Source organism: Salvelinus namaycush, chromosome 31 (assembly GCF_016432855.1).
Source record: "Salvelinus namaycush isolate Seneca chromosome 31, SaNama_1.0, whole genome shotgun sequence".
Classification (NCBI taxonomy): domain Eukaryota; kingdom Metazoa; phylum Chordata; class Actinopteri; order Salmoniformes; family Salmonidae; genus Salvelinus; species Salvelinus namaycush.
The window spans coordinates 47,222,256-47,239,497 of record NC_052337.1 but is presented as its reverse complement, the minus strand read 5'-3'; the positions used below and the strand labels follow the sequence as shown (position 1 = coordinate 47,239,497).

At 44.7% G+C, this 17,242-nt stretch overlaps 1 protein-coding gene across 1 annotated transcript in view; it reads right to left on the bottom strand.

Moving 5' to 3' along the window:
- The window catches only part of LOC120026015 (neurogenic locus notch homolog protein 1-like), a 66,743-nt gene extending 51,038 nt beyond the window's left edge, over positions 1-15,705 (bottom strand). The window contains exons 1-3 of the mRNA XM_038970793.1: positions 15,458-15,705; positions 13,600-13,681; positions 1,806-2,068 (exon numbers count right to left, since the gene is read on the bottom strand). Of these exons, the coding sequence (XP_038826721.1) occupies positions 1,806-2,068; positions 13,600-13,681; positions 15,458-15,515 (403 nt within the window). The 5' untranslated portion in view covers positions 15,516-15,705. The remainder of the gene's footprint in view (positions 1-1,805; positions 2,069-13,599; positions 13,682-15,457) is intronic.
- Positions 15,706-17,242: the final 1,537 nt, after the last annotated feature.

The following is a 17,242-nucleotide window of genomic DNA, read 5'->3' as shown; positions in this document are numbered from 1 at the left end:
ATTCAGTGGAAGTTAGGGACGTTATTTAAAAACCTACAAATAACCTAAAATATCCATTCTCAGAATGTTAAAAAAACATCCCAGGTAAACTTTCGGGTAGTAAAATATTATCAGAACCTCCCTGCAACTGAAAAATTAAGGTTCCTAGAACAGGAGAAATGTTCATTTCCCATCTCAGAATAAAAAATAAAAAATATCTGTTTTTTGGAGAACCCAAAACGGAAAACCCAAAACGTACATTCCCACAAACTCCAAGGAACCAAATGTGCCAGCTGGGTGCACTCCAACGACGAGCATCAAATTACTCCAGAGGGAATAATCAAGTTGTGAATTCAATACCATGTGATCTGACCATGAAAATGTCCTGGCCCCTAACACAGCGTCTTAAAACCCTATCTGTCCTGGCTAGACCTAGTGGTAATGCTGCAGCCTCCGGCACGTGTCTACAGTGTCGGCATTAGTTCGAATCCAGCCTATTGCCCTTTGAAACAACCTACACTACATTACCAAAAGTATGTAGACACCTGCTCGTCAAACATCTCATTCCAAACTCCTGGGCATTAACAAGGAGCTGGTCCCCCCATTGCTGCTATAATAGCCTTCACTCTTCTGGGAAGGCTTTCCACTAGATGTTGGAACGTGGCTGCGAGGACTTGCTTCCATTCAGCCACAAGAGCATTAGTGAGGTCAGGCATTCATGTTGGACGATTAGGCATGGCTCGCAGTCGGCGTTCCAATTCATCCCAAAGGTGTTCGATGGGGTTGGGGTCAGGGCTCTATGCAGGCCAGTCAAGTTCTTCCACACTGATCTCGACAAACCATTTCTGTATGGATCTCGCTTTGTGCACGGGGGCATTGTCATGCTGTAACAGGAGGGGGGCCTTCTCGAAACTGTTTCCCCCCCCCAAAAAAGGCTGAAGCACCGAATCTTCAAGAATGTCATTGTATATGCTGTGGCGTTAAGATTTCCCTTCACTGGAACTAAGGGGCCTAGCCTGAAGCATGAAAAAGAGCCCCAGACCATTAATCTTCCTCCACCAAACTTTACAGTTGGCACTACGCAGTCGGGAAGGTAGCGTTTTCCTGGCAAATCTGGCCAAACCCAGATTTGTCCGTCAGACTGCCAGATGGTGGAGCGTGTTTCATCACTCCAGAGAACGTGTTTCCACTGCTCCAGAGTCCAATGGCGGCAAGCTTTTCAACACTCCAGCCGCTGCTTGGCATTGCACATGGGGATCTTAGGCTTGTGTGCGTGCGGCTGCTCGGCCATCGAAACCCATTTTTATGACTTTCCCGACGAAAAGTTCTTGTGCTGACGTTGCTTCCAGAGGCAGTTTGGAACTCAGTAGTGAGTGTTGTAACCGAGGACAGACGATTTTTACACACTTCAGCACTCAGCGGTCCCGTTCTGTGAGCTGTGTGGCCTACCACTTTGCGGCTGAGCCGTTGTTTCTCCTATACGTTTCCACTTCACAATAACAGCATTTACAGTTGACCGGGGCAGCTCGAGCAGGGCAGAAATTTGACGAACTGATTTGTTGGAAATTTGTCATCCTATGACTGTGCCACGTTGAAAGCCACTAAGCCCTTTAGTAAGGCCATTCTACTGCCAATGTTTGTCTATGGAGATTGCACGAATGTGTGCAAGGGCTGTGGCTGAAATAGCCAAATCCACAAATTTAAAGGGGTGTCCACATATACTTTTGTATATATAGTGTCTCTATCTTTCCCTACTGTCACCGTCTCCCAGTATCTGTTCACTAAAATCAGAAATTACCTTAAAAATATACATCTTAATATCTTACCTGACCATCCGGGCGGGCAGCGGCAGCGGTAGTCGGAGAGCGTGATCAGGTCACAAGTCCCTCCATTGCGACAGGGCGAGCTCATGCAGGCATGGTTGGTAGGCGTCAGGCACAGCTGGTCGGAGAAGCCCAGTCGACATTTGCAGTGGAACTCAAAAGTGTTGCCGTGGGATACGGCGCGGCACTCGCCCCCGTTGCGGCATGGTGAGGGATTGCAGGGGTTGGAGTACTGGCAGCGGCTACCAACGTAGTCACTTGTACACCTGGAGAGAAAGGAGACCAGTGACAGAGGCTGTCGAAACAAGTGGACAGCAGTCTAAAACTGTCTAAAGCAGTCACAAATGGTATAAAGCAGAGGAACCACTTCTTTTATATAGAGAATGAGGATAGAATATGGTGGAATTCCATTGCAGTTTCTCTTGCAGTACAATAGAATTGTATCTCCCCAAACGCTATATCAACACATGATACTAACGAGCCAGGAGTGGAGGGAAGCAAGAGGATGGGTGTGGATAGTGGCCCTATCAGTTTCCCGCTCAGCAGAGGCCCACCGGAGCCCTGCAAGGGAGGGAGGGATGGAGCGAGAGCCAGGCCAGAGTGGGCTGTTTTCCTAGTGTGTCTCCCTGGATTAGATGTCCCTCAGAACTTTGAAAACACACTCTGCTGGGACAACAGACGCCACCAAAAACAGGCTTTGGGGACAGTCTCGCTGTGCCGTCCCGTTCCCAGCTACCTTTTCTAACCCAGGCTGTCCACCCTCATCCCGTCATGACCCTAGAGATCAAGGGGCCCTGATCGGCCCAGCTGCCCAGACACGGAGCACCACATTAAGGCTACTAAGCCCCTCTGTGCCCCTCCACACTCCCACCACAGACACACAGCAACAGTCTCCTAGTCCAACCCCCCCCCCCCCCCCCCCCCACACCCACATATCACATCATGAGACACCCTCTTTATTCCCAGAAAGACCCTCACCCCCATCCAAACCATGGCAGCAGATGTGGTTGGCAGGGGGAAACTAGTCTGACTAGGCATCACTGTAATAATCTAACGTTTATACTAAAGAGATCTAGACTGCGATCTAGAGAATCTGTGTGTGTGTGTGAGTGAGAGGGAGAGAGATAGAGATAGAGAGAGTGTAAGTGTGTCTATGCATGTCAGAGAGGGCATCTGTTGGCCTCGTAGAATCTCCACAGGGAGCAGGTGCGCATGTTAATGAAGGCAGCTGTTAGGCACACCTCCTCCCCCTCTCCCCTCCTCTCTGTCCTCTAGAGGGGGATGCTGTCCTCTAGATGGCGGATGCATTTTGTCACGAAAGGAGGTCTCCTTGCAGTAAGCACAAAAGCAACATATAATTCCTTGCACAACCGTGGGGGCAGTGTTGTGTAGGCAATTAAGCTGTATTTTACCACCAAACTCGCTTGGTTCCTTGATCTGATCTTTATAGGATATGTATTGATAACCAAATATAATCTCTGGGACAGCTCAAATAATAAACCAAACAACATTGTAGCCTTATTACCCCAAAAAGGTATTTTGTTTAGAAGTATAACTACACGATTCCAGGCTATTTTCAAATGGTAAAAACAGCTACTAGCCATGTGCTTTTCTCTGTGACCAAACATGATGACATTCTATGTTTAGCTTATATCAAATTGGGATAGTGTTGTAGGTTACACTGGTAAGTATAATCATTTTTGCCAGGGCATATTATTTAATTATAAATCAGATTATTTCACATGTGGGAAGCTAAAAGGCGAGCTTGCGTGCTGTTTTTAGACAGCTAGCTAGCAAGCTGCTAGAGGAGTAGCCTACAGCCAACTGCCAGGCACAAAAAAAGGTCATGTAAAAAGCAGTGCGACACAAACAGAGTTACACATGGGATAAACAAATGTACAGTCAACAACATAATAGAAAAAATCTATATACAGTGTGTGCAAATGTAGTAAGATTAGGGAGGGAAGGCAATAAATAGGCCATAGTGGCAAAATAATTACAATTTAGCATTAATACTGGAGTGATAGATGTGCAGATGATGATGTGCAAGTAGAGATACTGGGGTGCAAAGGAGCAAAAAAAAATTATAATATGGGGATGAGGTAACATGATAAGTAAACAAAAAAACTCAATACGTCATGCAGGACAACCAAAAAAGTTGTGTCAGGGGCTTGCTCACACTACAATTGCTACTATATGTTTGGAGAGAGTTGTGTTTGTCCTTCTCTTTCTTTGTCTATTTCACACAGAGGTGGAGTCTGTATGTGCGCGTGTGTCTGCCTATGCGTGTTCCCCATCCCCTCACTGTAATGGATCTTCTTTGTCCTAAAGTCAGTCCCCCCCCCCCCACGCTGTAAAACCATCAGGCCTCAGCAACAGACCCCAGCAACAGGTCTCTCCCAGCAATGCAATGTCCCCTCAGGGCCAGAGCAGATGCTTCCCTGACCCCTGACCCCAAACACATTTGTGACTTTGGGCCAGCCCCCTCTCCTCCCCTCCCCCTATAGGGCCTGATCTGCCATCTGCCACTGAGAGTGACTTCAGCCTCCTACACAAAAACAGCCCCCAACTCCCACCTTTTTTTTCTCTTCTCCTTTACACAACGTAGTGCACTGGGCCTTTACTAGTCCTTTATTAGCGGGCCGATATAGCAGTCTGTAGCGCGGATTTAAAAAACAACAACATTCGGGTGTGTATGCCTAGTTAAATAAAATAAATAAAATAAAAGTACATGTCTGTGCATGAAGAAGTGTGACACTTGTGGCTTTAACCTTCATGCTGTTTGTTGCCACTGCTTAGGTAAACTCCGTCCTTTCCCTCTCCCCACACCACCACCCCCTTTCTTACTTGATCAACCTCTGCTCATATTTTTCCGCCCTTTCAGCATTATGTTTGTCTTCAAATAACATTTGATTTGTCACATTTGCAGTGCACCACCCTGCATCCCACTGCTGGCTTGCTTCTAAAGCTAAGCAGGGTTGGTCCTGGTTGGTCCCTGGATGGGAGACCAGATGCTGCTGGAAGTAGTGTTGAAGGGCCAGTAAGAGGCACCCTTCCTCTGGTCTAAAAAAATATCCCAATACCCCAGGGCAGTGATTGGGGACATAACATTGCCCTGTGTAGGGTGCGGTCTTCCGGATGGGATGTTAAACAGGTGTCCTGACTCTCTGTGTTCACTAAAGATCCCATGGCACTTATCGTAAGAGTAGGGGTGTTAACCCTGGTGTCCTGGCTAAATTCCCAATCTGGCCCTCATATGGTCACCTAATCATCCCCCAGCTTACAATTGGCTCATTCATCCCCCTTCCTCTCGCCTATATTCCCCAGGACGTTGCTGTAAATGGGGCGGAAGGTAGCCTAGTGGTAAGAGCGTTGGGCCAGTAACCGAAAGGTTGCTAGTTTGAATCCCTGAGCTAATAAGGTAAAAATCTGTTGTTCTGCCCCTGAACAAGGCAGTTAACCCAATGTTCCTAGGCCGTCATTGTAAATAAGAATTTGTTCTTGCCTAGTTAAATAAAGGTTCAAAAAAAGAGAACACGTTCAGTCAACTTACCTGGTAAAATAAAGAAACATGCGCAGAATATAACAGGTGTAATGCTTACATATGAGCCCTTAACCAACAATGCAGAGTTTTTAAAAAGTAAGAAACATTTGCTAAACAAAAGGAAAAATAGTAACAATAAACAATAACGAGGCAATATACGACGGGCACCAGTACTGAGTCAATGTGCAGGGGTACGGGTTAGTCGAGGTAATATGTAGGTAAGGGTAACGTGACTATACATAATAAACAGTAGCAGCAGCGTGAGTGTACGTCGAGCATGTGCAAGAGAGTTAGTGCAAAAAAGGTCTGAATTAATCAAGAAATCAGTCATTAATTTTGATTGTTTTTTTTGCATAGATCTTAGTTTTGAAATTGTACATCTAGCTAAGATGTTTGGTGCAAGTGAAAAAAAATGTGCATGAAATCTAGTTGTCTCTCACTGAATGACAACACTTCATGTTCCCACTGCTACTAGGAGTAGTACTGTTGATCAATCACTGACGACGGGGCGTAGAATAAGCTACCATTTTGAGCGAGCGTTGCTCCTTTTTCTTTTCTTTTAAAATATTGATTACCTATTTATTTGTCTCCATCTGCAAATCGTCCTTCTAAAAGGCAGGCTATATCCTACATGTAAATGGAGCTCAAGAGAAAGTGCAAGTGTCCGCTCTCATCATTCTTGCTGCTTTAAATTCAGTAGCCATATGGTTATGAATAGCTGCGTGTGGTATTCATTCAAATTGTATTCTATACCTTATGCATGGACGGAGAGCATGGGGCAGCTATCTTTCCAAGGAAATTAACTTCCTCAATATAATTAGGACATAGTTTACTACATCGTCTAGAAATACATATTGATCACTTATATTTGTCTCGGTCTGAAAATCGCCCCACTCCAAAAAAGTTGGCTATAAAATAGCTCAAGAGAAAGTGCAAGATTCCGCTCTCTCATCTTCAAACTACGTCTAGCCTATTGGCTGATATAGCACAGCAATAACCTAATATAAATGGGCCATGTGAAAATCTCTGGTAATTTAACCAATTTCTTTGGTTATTTGTGCACATTTTGATATTGCCTAAAGGGCACACAATTGCTGGGACCATGGCTGACTAGTGACTGCGATTGAGTTTGGGACCAGTTCTTGTGGTAGTGGGTGGGCGTCGGACAGAAGGTATGAAAAGCTGTGGGTGCAGGCGGGATGAAGAAATCCATCCTGCCCAGACCTCTAGCTCGGGGTAAAACTTGGGGTGAATCTCCAATGGAAATTCAGCACTTGGGAATGGTTCGGGTCGTGAAAGGAGTGTTGGCCCTTGAGACTTAAAAGCCAATAAAAGCCCAACACCTGCCCACACGCTTGGCGCTTGACCCTGGGCCGCACCGGCCGGCTCCTGATATGGCCTTAAGCCTCAACTATGAGTTGAGCTTTGCCAGAGAGCACGGAGTAATCCTATAGGAGGACAAATGAAGAGCAGCATTTGCATACATTGCAGGCAGCATTCCTTGAATCGTGGAGGAGCATCGCAGAGGCTAAACGCGTTCCTCTGAACTATCTTAGAGGGGGTTTCGCATACTCCCTTAATTAATAGACCTTTGCTTAAAAAAATTAGAAAAGGCAGCAATAGTACTGCTTGTCCATCTTGAGACGCCGTAGCCAGTATACAATTCCTAAAAAAAAAGTAAAAGATAACTCAATCTGTAATTCATTTTGATGATTTTGCCGAGAAGATCTTTGTCGTACAATTTTATATCTAACGAAGATGTTTGGTGCAGTATTTCTCAAGTGAAAAATTTGCAGGAAAACGAATTGAATGACAACAAACACTTCATTGAAGAATCCCTACTGTTGACCAATGAAGGGGCATAGACTTCCGTTTGCATCAATACTTTTTTGTGTGTGCATTAGCAGTCGAAATACCCTATGACAAAGAACAAAATGAACAAGAACATCAAAATGTCATCATAATAAACTCAGCGAAAAAAATAAGTCCCTTTTTCAGCACCCTGTCTTTCAAAGATAACCAAATAAATCCAATTAACTTCACAGATCTTCATTGTAAAGGGTTTAAACACTGTTTCCCATGCTTGTTTAATGAACCATAAAACATGTATGAACATGGAACTGTGGTTAAGACACTAAAAGCTTACAGACAGTAGGCAATTAAGGTCACAGTTATGAAAACTTAGGACACTAAGAGGCCTTTCTACTGACTCTGAAAAACACCAAAAGAAAGATGCCCAGGGTCCATGCTCATCTGCATGACCGTGCCTTAGGCATGCTGCAAGGAGGCATGAGGACTGCAGATGTGGCCGGGGCAATAAATTGCAATGTCCGTACTGTGAGACGCCTAAGACAGTGCTACAGGGAGACAGGACGGACAGCTGATCGTCCTTGCAGTGGCCAACCACGTTACAACACCTGCACAGGATTGGTACATCCGAACGTCACATCTGCGGGACAGGTACAGGATGGCAACAACAACTGCCAGAGTTACACCAGGAACGCACAATCCCTCCATCAGTGCACAAACTGTCCTCAATAGGCTGTTAGAGGCTGGACTGAGGGCTTGTAGGCATGTTGTAAGACAGGTCCTCACCAGACATCACCGGCAACAATGTCGCCTATGGGCACAAACCCACCGTCGCTGGACCAGACAGGACTGGCAGTGTTCATCACTGACGAGTCCCGGTTTTGTCTCACCAGGGGTGATGGTCAGATTCGCGTTTATCGCCTGTACTCTAGAGCGGGATCGAGGTGGAGGGTCCGTCATTGTCTGGCGCGGTGTGTCACAGCATCATCGGACTGAGCTTGTTGTCATTGCAGGCAATCTCAACGCTGTGCATTACAGGGAAGACATCCTCCTCCCTCATGTGGCACCTTGAGGCTCCTGCAGGCTCAACCTGACATGACCCTCCACACAAGGTCTTGAGATAACTGCTCACTTTGCAGAATCCCTGCTACTGAGGCCTTTCCCATGAGGGCACACTGATGTGGTCTGTATGTAGTGCCACAAACGGTAAATTGGCACACCACATTTGAAGAGGTGGAACAAACAAAGAGAGATTCCACTGACTTTCCCTACAATGACTCAGTCACTCCTGAGATTGAGTGGAGGCAGTGTGAGTGACCAGGGGCCTCATTCATAAATTGGGTAGCTTTGACAATCAAATGGGTGGGTATAAAAAGGCATGCAATTACAATGTGTAATGATGCACAATGGCTGCTTGGCACTGTTGGAAGAATTGGCAAATGGAAGAATTCGGAGAGAGCGAATTTTCAGAGACCAGACAGTTTTACTGGCCAATGATGAGTGGCTTATGAGTCGGTTCCGATTACCAAGCTCTGTTCTCTTGGATCTCTGTGCTGTAGAGGGCCCAGCTTTACAGAGAAGCACGCGCAGAAACCAAGCCGTGCCTGTCCCACTTCAACTCCTTGGCAACCTTGTTAATAGCGTCGATGGTGTCTCTTTGTGTTTGCAGGACTGCATCTGTGAGGACACGGCCGTTTGGAGGGTTGTGACGCACGAGGTGCACTGGAGACGCCAGGGCTGGGTGCACCCAGCTCCTGCTCAGCTGCAGCACCACCGACCTCGCTGGAACAAGCAGCGACTAAAAACAATAGAAAATATCAAAATGTTTAATCTAAATAATTGTTGAAACAACTTGAATGCATTTGGTTTACTCTTTTCAAACGAGGGAATACTAATTACATACCTGGATCATCCGGTGTGTCTGCATGTCCGTGTCCTTCTCCGTCACTATAATACCGGCAAGTTGCTCATCACGGGGGTTGAGCTCCGGTGTCCCCTTTCCCCCGCCCGTGGCACAAACACTGTCTGTGTAAGGCTATGCGCCTTTTGGCCTCCATTTTTATGTCAGACTACTTCTTTTTTTATTTCCGAGAGGGTCCGACCTTCTGAGCCAGCAGCATTCACAGCGTCCGCCACATGCTGCCACTCTAATGCCTTTTTGGCATTTGTAATGCCCACACTGTACCCCAAACAATATATTTTTTCTTGCTTCAACCTCCCCTACAAGAACTTCCATTTCTTTTTTAGTCTTCCTGTCGGGATTTGCCGTCATTGTCGTTATGCAGTCAGTATGGATGAATATTAATTAGGAGCGTTTCACTGACTATTTATAGGCAACTATGAACATTAAAAAGGTGGGACAAGACGCTCGCTCACGTGCGCCAAATTTCGAGTTGAATGTGATTTATAAAGAGAAACCGTTATGAATGTTATGAATCACAATATTTTTGTGCATAAGCACCGTCTGTGTTTCGTCCGTACGCCACCTTTTGACGCGAATCCTCCGCGCACAGTTTTATAAATGAGGCACCAGGTGTGCTTCATTCAGACCAAACTCCTTAGTCAGACAAAACTCCCTCAGACCAAACTAATATCAATGCAAGTTGAGGGAAGGATGTGAAGCCATAAGGTGAGAATTCTGTTTTGGGGATGATCCATGCCGAAAGGCTTCAAATAAAAGAGCTATTCTTGGAACCTGAGGTGGAGGACAGAACACATGGGCGACGCCCACCCCCAAAAAAGTACTTCCTGTTTTCGAGGAGGTGAGGCAATCCTGCAGGAAGGAGCAGCGTAAACAAGTCAGTAAAACCATGTCCTGTTCTAAACCCAAACCTAATCCCTAATAGTTTGATCCAGATGCGTTTTAGCTTGGTCCTCTAAACCAACCTATATAGAATTTTGCCACCAGTTGATCCATCATAAAACACTATGGAATATGTTCTATTAATTTAGCTGAGAAGTTAACTGAACTAAAGTATGCATATCTGGACCAGGCTAAGCCCCTATCATGGTCCATTCTAACTCTCTCGAAACCTTTGACCTGTCAGTTCTCAGGCAGATTTGACAGACTGGGACAGACTCTATCCCAGTATATCTGAGTCAAACTCCACCTCATCATAATTGCCATCTGTGTCATGGGGCCCAATATCTGGATCACTTTATCTAGAATGACTTGAGTCATTTGTAAATTCCTCAAAATAAGTAAAAAGGTGATCAGATGATGTGCTAAATGCCCTTTGACATTTCTGCTGCTGACACCTGCCCACCTCTGATGGAACTCGGCACCATCACATCAATCAAACCACACACTGAAACTAGGGCACACTTTTCCCAAGACAATCTAGCTACTTTAGGTAATTCCACATAAACCGCTGGGGGTCATTCCATGTCATTTCAGCAAACCATAATACCCACCATTTTGTTCTCTGAAAACATTTCTGTAGTTAAAAAGAGATACGATTAGCATTCCTGCAACATTATTTTGTTGGAATATAATTTGATCTCTGAGAAATTAAACCGAGTTAGACATGAGGAATCCAAAGAAACGGTCAAAAGCCACCCACGCCAATCCTAACCCAACGAGTGTACAGTATTAGTTCTATGTATGGAGTAGTACGGAGCTGCAGCTCTGAGTAGTTCTTCATCCCTTGTAATGTATTCTCAGTGAATTTGGTGATGTTTTTTCCCTGTTCAGAGATATTGGTAATTGAAATTGCTAGGTTTACATCCTGATATTACCAGGTTCTCATTGCATCGATGGTGTCTCTCTGTCAGGTCTCTGATGGAGTCTGTCTGAACTCAATGATATTAATTATACATTATATGGAAATGGAGCGTGAAAATACTAATATAGGTACCACCCCCCCATGTTAAAGGGATAGTTCACTCAAATGACAAAATGTCACATTCGTTTTGTTTACCTAGCCTCTGTTTCAAATGCAAACTTTTTATGTGGAACAAATCCAAAGCAAGTCAGTGGTACCTATATTCATGTTTTTTCAAGCTCCATTTCCAAATAATTTATAATTAATATCACTGAGTTACATAATTTAATTTGGAGATACTTTAGGATGATTTTAAACAGCACCATCTAGTCGTCCCAATCTGGTAATATCAGGATGTAGGATGGGACATAAAAAAAAACATTTTAAATTGAACCTTTATTTAACTAGGCAAGTCAGTTAAGAACAAATTCTTACTTATAATGACGGCCTACACCGGCCAAACCCGGACGACGCTGGGCCAATTGTGCGCCGCCCTATGGGACTCCCAATCACATCCGGTTGTGATACAGTCTGGAATCGAACCAGGGTGTCTGTAGTGACGCCTCAAGCACTGAGATGCAGTGCCCTAGACCGCTGCGCCACTCGGGAGCCCAACATAACTTCAATGACAAAATTCTCTGAGCAGGGTGAAAAAACATAACCAAATTCACTGGGAATACATTACATGCAATGACGAAACAATACTCCAAGCCGCAGTTCTATACTACTTGTTAAACAGACTGATACTATATACCTGTTGTTGGGGTGGGATTGGCGTAGGGTGTCCATCAGTGATTTTTGACCATTCCATTGGATTCCTCATATCTAACTCATTGTTAGAAAAAAGTTTAGTCCAAATCGGATGTTAGGTAATATATTTATTGAATACTATAAATAAAATAGACAATTTGGGTTCAATCAATTAGCTTAATTTCTCAGATATCAAATTATATTAAAAAAAAAATACAAAATAATCATGCAGGAATCCGTATCTTTTCTGTTTCTAACAAACGAATTCAGAACAATCTGAAATGGTGGGGGTCGAAATCCTCTTGTGTTTTTTGCGGTGGAACGATGTGTGTGAATAATAAACTTTAGAAATAAACATGAGCTTGATAATCAATACCCTCCCAGATCCTTCCCAGTGACGCTCCACTCTGACCCCTGGATATTGACACTGACACACCTACATGTCGAGTATGATTGATGGTTGTTTGGCTTGGTGAGGAAAGGAGAGATACATGATGAATGAGAGGAAGACTGAAATTGCGTTTTGACAGGCAGCCCAATTCTGATTTTTTTTGTCACTAATTGGTCGTTTGAAAATATCAGAATTGGGCTGCCTGTGTAAATGCAGCTTAAGGAGAGAGTGGACAGAGACATCCGCATCTCTATCTGATGAGGCCCACTAGATGCCCCTATCCTGTGCTGGCAATCCAGTCTCCTTTTAACCTAATTTAACACCTGACTTACTTAACAAAAGGCACTTCTAACTCAGATGTAATTGAGTTGTGGCCCACGGGCTAGCATAGGTCCCTTTGGGGACAGAGTGGGGCCTTCCACAAATGCCTTCAGGCCACACCCACCCAGTAGCCCACACCCACTCAGTAGCCCACCACTGAACTCCTTCAGAGGCCACCAGCACCGTGGTGATAAAAATATTTTCAGGGATGAACACAGGTCATGTGTATATTTGTTTTTACAGCAGGTCTTTAAATTCAAATGTAAAAATACTAAGTACATAAATACACAATATTTTGTAACATATACTGCCCATCCGTGCACCAGCATCAGGCCCAGGCTAGAGAACCCTCATCTGCTCCACTCACTCCCACTTGTTTGCTTTCAAAATTTCTTCAGTTTACTCCAATTAATCTCACTCCACCAATAACATCCAATCTAATTACATTTCAGCGCCATCTGGCCCTCTACTGGAGGTCATAAGGGGGAAGAATGCCTACTCAGAAATCAGGAGAAGAGCTCTCGAACGGGGTACGGCAAGAGTTTTAGGGTGTGTTGTGGCGGTTTTTTGGGGGGGAAGGGGGGTTAGTAGTTGTAGCGTTCTTGGGAAGCCCCACTCTGATTAGTCACACAGCATTGCTCTGACTAAGGGACAATGGTCGCCGGGCGGCAGGCGATCCCCAGCTGTCGCCCCATGAAAGAGCAGAAAAAACAGATTTAGGACTGGGACGCGTCCCTCACGCCGCCGGGGAAGTGTCCTGCATTCATAAGCGGAGGGGGGGGGGGGACTTCTCTTTCAGTCTTTTCTTTTGGAGTGCAGACGCGCAGGGCTCTGCGGCTACAGGAAGGACCTTGCTCAGAGGAAAGTTGAGGGCCTCTGGTTGCTGAGCAGAGCTGCCTCTCAAAGGCTGGAATGAGGGGAAACAAGGCCTCTTGCCTCTATAGCCTACCAAAGAACACTCTAATATGTCTAGTACCACACACTATTATCAAAACCTTACAACACCCCTAACACTGCACCATGCACCTTACAAAATACCCACGGATAACTTCAGAGTTCCAATAACCCAACTTTGAACTCCAGTGCTTAGAAACACCCAAACTCAAAATCCTGATCACGGTTGTAATAATTGGCCTGGTATTGTGGAAAAAGTTCTGAGGTTGATATCAAACAAGAAAAGCCATTCAGCAAAGTGTTGTCAATATGTGGACTATTTACCTGCATTCTCCGTTTCTGTCAGAGGAGGCCTCACACCTCCCTCCATTCAGACATGATTCAGTAGTTAGAGAGCATCTTAGACCTGTAGAGACAAATGTGTTATAAAGGAGCAACAAATAACACTCTCACAAAAAACAGTAATTCACACAAAAACACATTCAATTCAGTTATTAATAGGCCCACTGTAAAAACGTTATTTTACCGTAAGACATAGGCTGCAGAAAGTGGAACTTTAAAAGCCAATTCACATTATTAACACTTGCGCGATAACCATTTTTGCTAAATGCCAACTGAGATGTGTGCTTTGAAACTAATCATGTTGTGTGCAAGCTGTGGTTTGGGGGACAATGTAGGCCTAGACGACTTGTTGGCCGGTGAGGCTAGCAGCATGCATGGTGGGGGCTAATACTACTTCCTGATGTTGCCCCCACATCAAAGAGGAAGAGAGAGGCCAAACTCATCCAAAAATCTGTCAATTCAATTTAAGGGGCTTGATAGGCATGGGAAACATATGTTTACACTGCCAAAGCCATGTCTGTCTCCCTCCAGCAGGTGGCATGTTTTTTGTTGGTGGCGTTCAAATACATTTTCCCCAGTCGGAACTCGTTTTTTCTCTCGAGTTTCGACTTGTTTTGGACCCACTGAAGTCGGGTGGCGTACATTTCCGAGTTCCCAGTTACTTTGAATGCAGCATCAGCCAGGGGTAAACAATAGACTGCTGCAACCAGATTGACTTAACGCCACACGCAACATCCGTGACTAGCATTCCTAGACATTAGCCACTCTAGCATGGTGGTGGAAAGTTGTGTTTCAGAAAGAAAGTATGCATATTTTCCGCCTTCTTGCCATTGAATCGAGTTGAGGAGGAAATCGAAGCCTTTTTGCAGCCTGAATGGAGAGTGTTTTATGCACGAACCAGTCGCCGGGGGACACGAGTGTATTACCGTCTGGGCACATCAAGCCCAGATGACATTGGAGATCCATAGTACCCACTAGCGGCTCTCAAGGCTAACTTTGCGCGGAAAGCGCAACAGCTGCTGAGCTTAGACGTGTGAACAAAAGAAATCACAGCCCAGCACGAGCCATAAAACAAGCCAGTAACCCCCACCTCCTACGGGACTCACACGCTCTCCCATAGAGAGAGAATAACACCCTCTCACCAACGCCCCCCGCAACACACGCCTTCCATACATAGCCTACCACGAAACTATCGCTCCACAGACGAAATACTGTTTAGTCAGGCCCAGGCTAACCTTAGCCAACTTCATGAGAAATAAAACAAAATGGATCTAATTTTAAATCTAGATATAGCCTAACTAGACGAAATCAAGTGCACGTTTAAAAAAAGAAAAAAAAAAGGGCACACATCAACAATTGCTTACATGCTCAGTGGGATAAACGTTTTACATTGCAAATATGCTGAAGTCTACTAGTCAAGAGTCTATACAGTTTAAGTTATCGTCATCACTTCGAGTTGTGAAGTGTGTAAGACCGATGTGCCAAGGCACAGGGGGATGAGTTCCCATGATTTGTTCGCACTGAGAAAGACGCAGAAGATCAGAGATCCGTAATAAAGCAAATCAAATAGCCAACACGACTTCTAAATCCTATTACAGTACCACTTCACATCCGTAGACTACAGAGGCAGAGCACCAGTAGCCTATTTTTCAAACATTAAAGCCTCATTCACTGAAATGAACGAAACGTGATCTTGCAGCACTCAACAAAATCAAACTCAACGTAACAGTCATTCAACTCAACTTAATAATATTGATTTGAATTAAAACATTCAGTCTCTAATTGTTTAAATCCTTAGGAGAAATAACTTTACAGTAGCTTTTTCCCCCGGGCACTTTACCTTGTGTTATGACGATGACTGGAATAAGAAACGTTAGTTTCACAAAGAAACGATACATTCCTCCTCTCTTCAACTTCAAAAAAGCCCTACAATTCCAACGATTTGCATAGATCCACAGTGTCGTTAGCTGCAGACGTGGTTAAATGGTTTTAAATAAATATCCTTTGTAAATAAATAAATTCGACTGACAGACGACACACTCCGGAGAGAATAGTCTCCGTGAGAACTCAATTTCGTGAGATGTCAACGCATACGCTTCTGAGTTCGGAATGAAGAGAGTTGCGCGTCTATCGCGCAACTCTGAAAGTTCCTCCTCCCCACCCCAATGTCCTCAGCCAATGGGGGTTACCCTTCACTCAGGTAGACCAACGGCTGCTATGAACTCAACTCATTCGTTATGGTTTCACTGTCATTGTCAAATTAGCAGATACTGTATGTATATACAGCACGTGTAATGAAATGTGTACAATAATACAGAAAAGGAAACCACTACCCTCCACTTGTGAATGTAGCCTACATAATACACGTTGTATCTTGTTGCTGTATCATGTCCTGTTTATACATTTGTATTTGTTTGAATGTAATGCAGTTTGGCCCTATTCAGATTTGGGAAATGCATGCATTTCCTACACATGCCTTTTCTATGTGTAGGGGAGTTAAAATGGTTATTCCATCACACTTCAAATTATTAGAATAGTGCACAATGCAGAACAGAACAACCAGGTTAACATCTTCGGGTTGTATTTCATTAAAATGTATTTTATTTCATCTGGGTGCTTACGTCACCTACTAACACCCTGGTACTACCCGTAGCTCCCGTTCTCCTCAGTCCGAGAAAACACAGAGAGAAAGGTATGAAATCCAATTTATTTATTTATAATAATAAATTCCTACATTAGCTGATATATCAAAGTGCTGTACAGAAACCCAGCCTAAAACCCCAAACAGCAAGCAATGCAGGTGTAGAAGCACGGTGGCTAGGAAAAACTCCCTAGAAAGGCCAAAACCTAGGAAGAAACCTAGAGATGAACCGGGCTATGAGGGGTGGCCAGTCCTCTTCTGGCTGTGCCGGGTGGAGATTATAACAGAACATGGCCAAGATGTTCAAATGTTCATAAATGACCAGCATGGTCAAATAATAATAATCACAGTCGTTGTCGAGGGTGCAACAAGTCAGCACCTCAGGAGTAAATGTCAGTTGGCTTTTCATAGCCGATCATTGAGAGTATCTCTACCGCTCCTGCTGTCTCTAGAGAGTTGAAAACAGCAGGTCTGGAGCAGGTAGCACGTCCGGTGAACAGGTCAGGGTTCCATAGCCGCAGGTAGAACAGTTGAAACTGGAGCAGCAGCACGGCCAGGTGGACTGGGGATAGCAAGGAGTCATAATGCCAGGTAGTCCTGAGGCATGGTCCTAGGGCTCAGGTCCTCCGAGAGAGAGAAAGAAAGAAAGAGCGAAAGAGAGAATTAGAGAGAGCATACTTAAATTCGCACAGGACACCGGATAAGACAGGAGAAATACTCCAGATATAACAGACTGACCCTAGCCCCCCGACACATAAACTACTGCAGCATAAATACTGGAGGCTGAGACAGGAGGGGTCGGGAGACACTATGGCCCCATCCGATGATACCCCCGGCGGACAGGGCCAAACAGGAAGGATATAGCCCCACCCACTTTGCCAAAGCACAGCCCCCACACTACTAGAGGGATATCTTCAACCACCAACTTACCATCCTGAGACAAGGCCGAGTATAGCCCACAAAGATCTCCGCCACGGCACATCG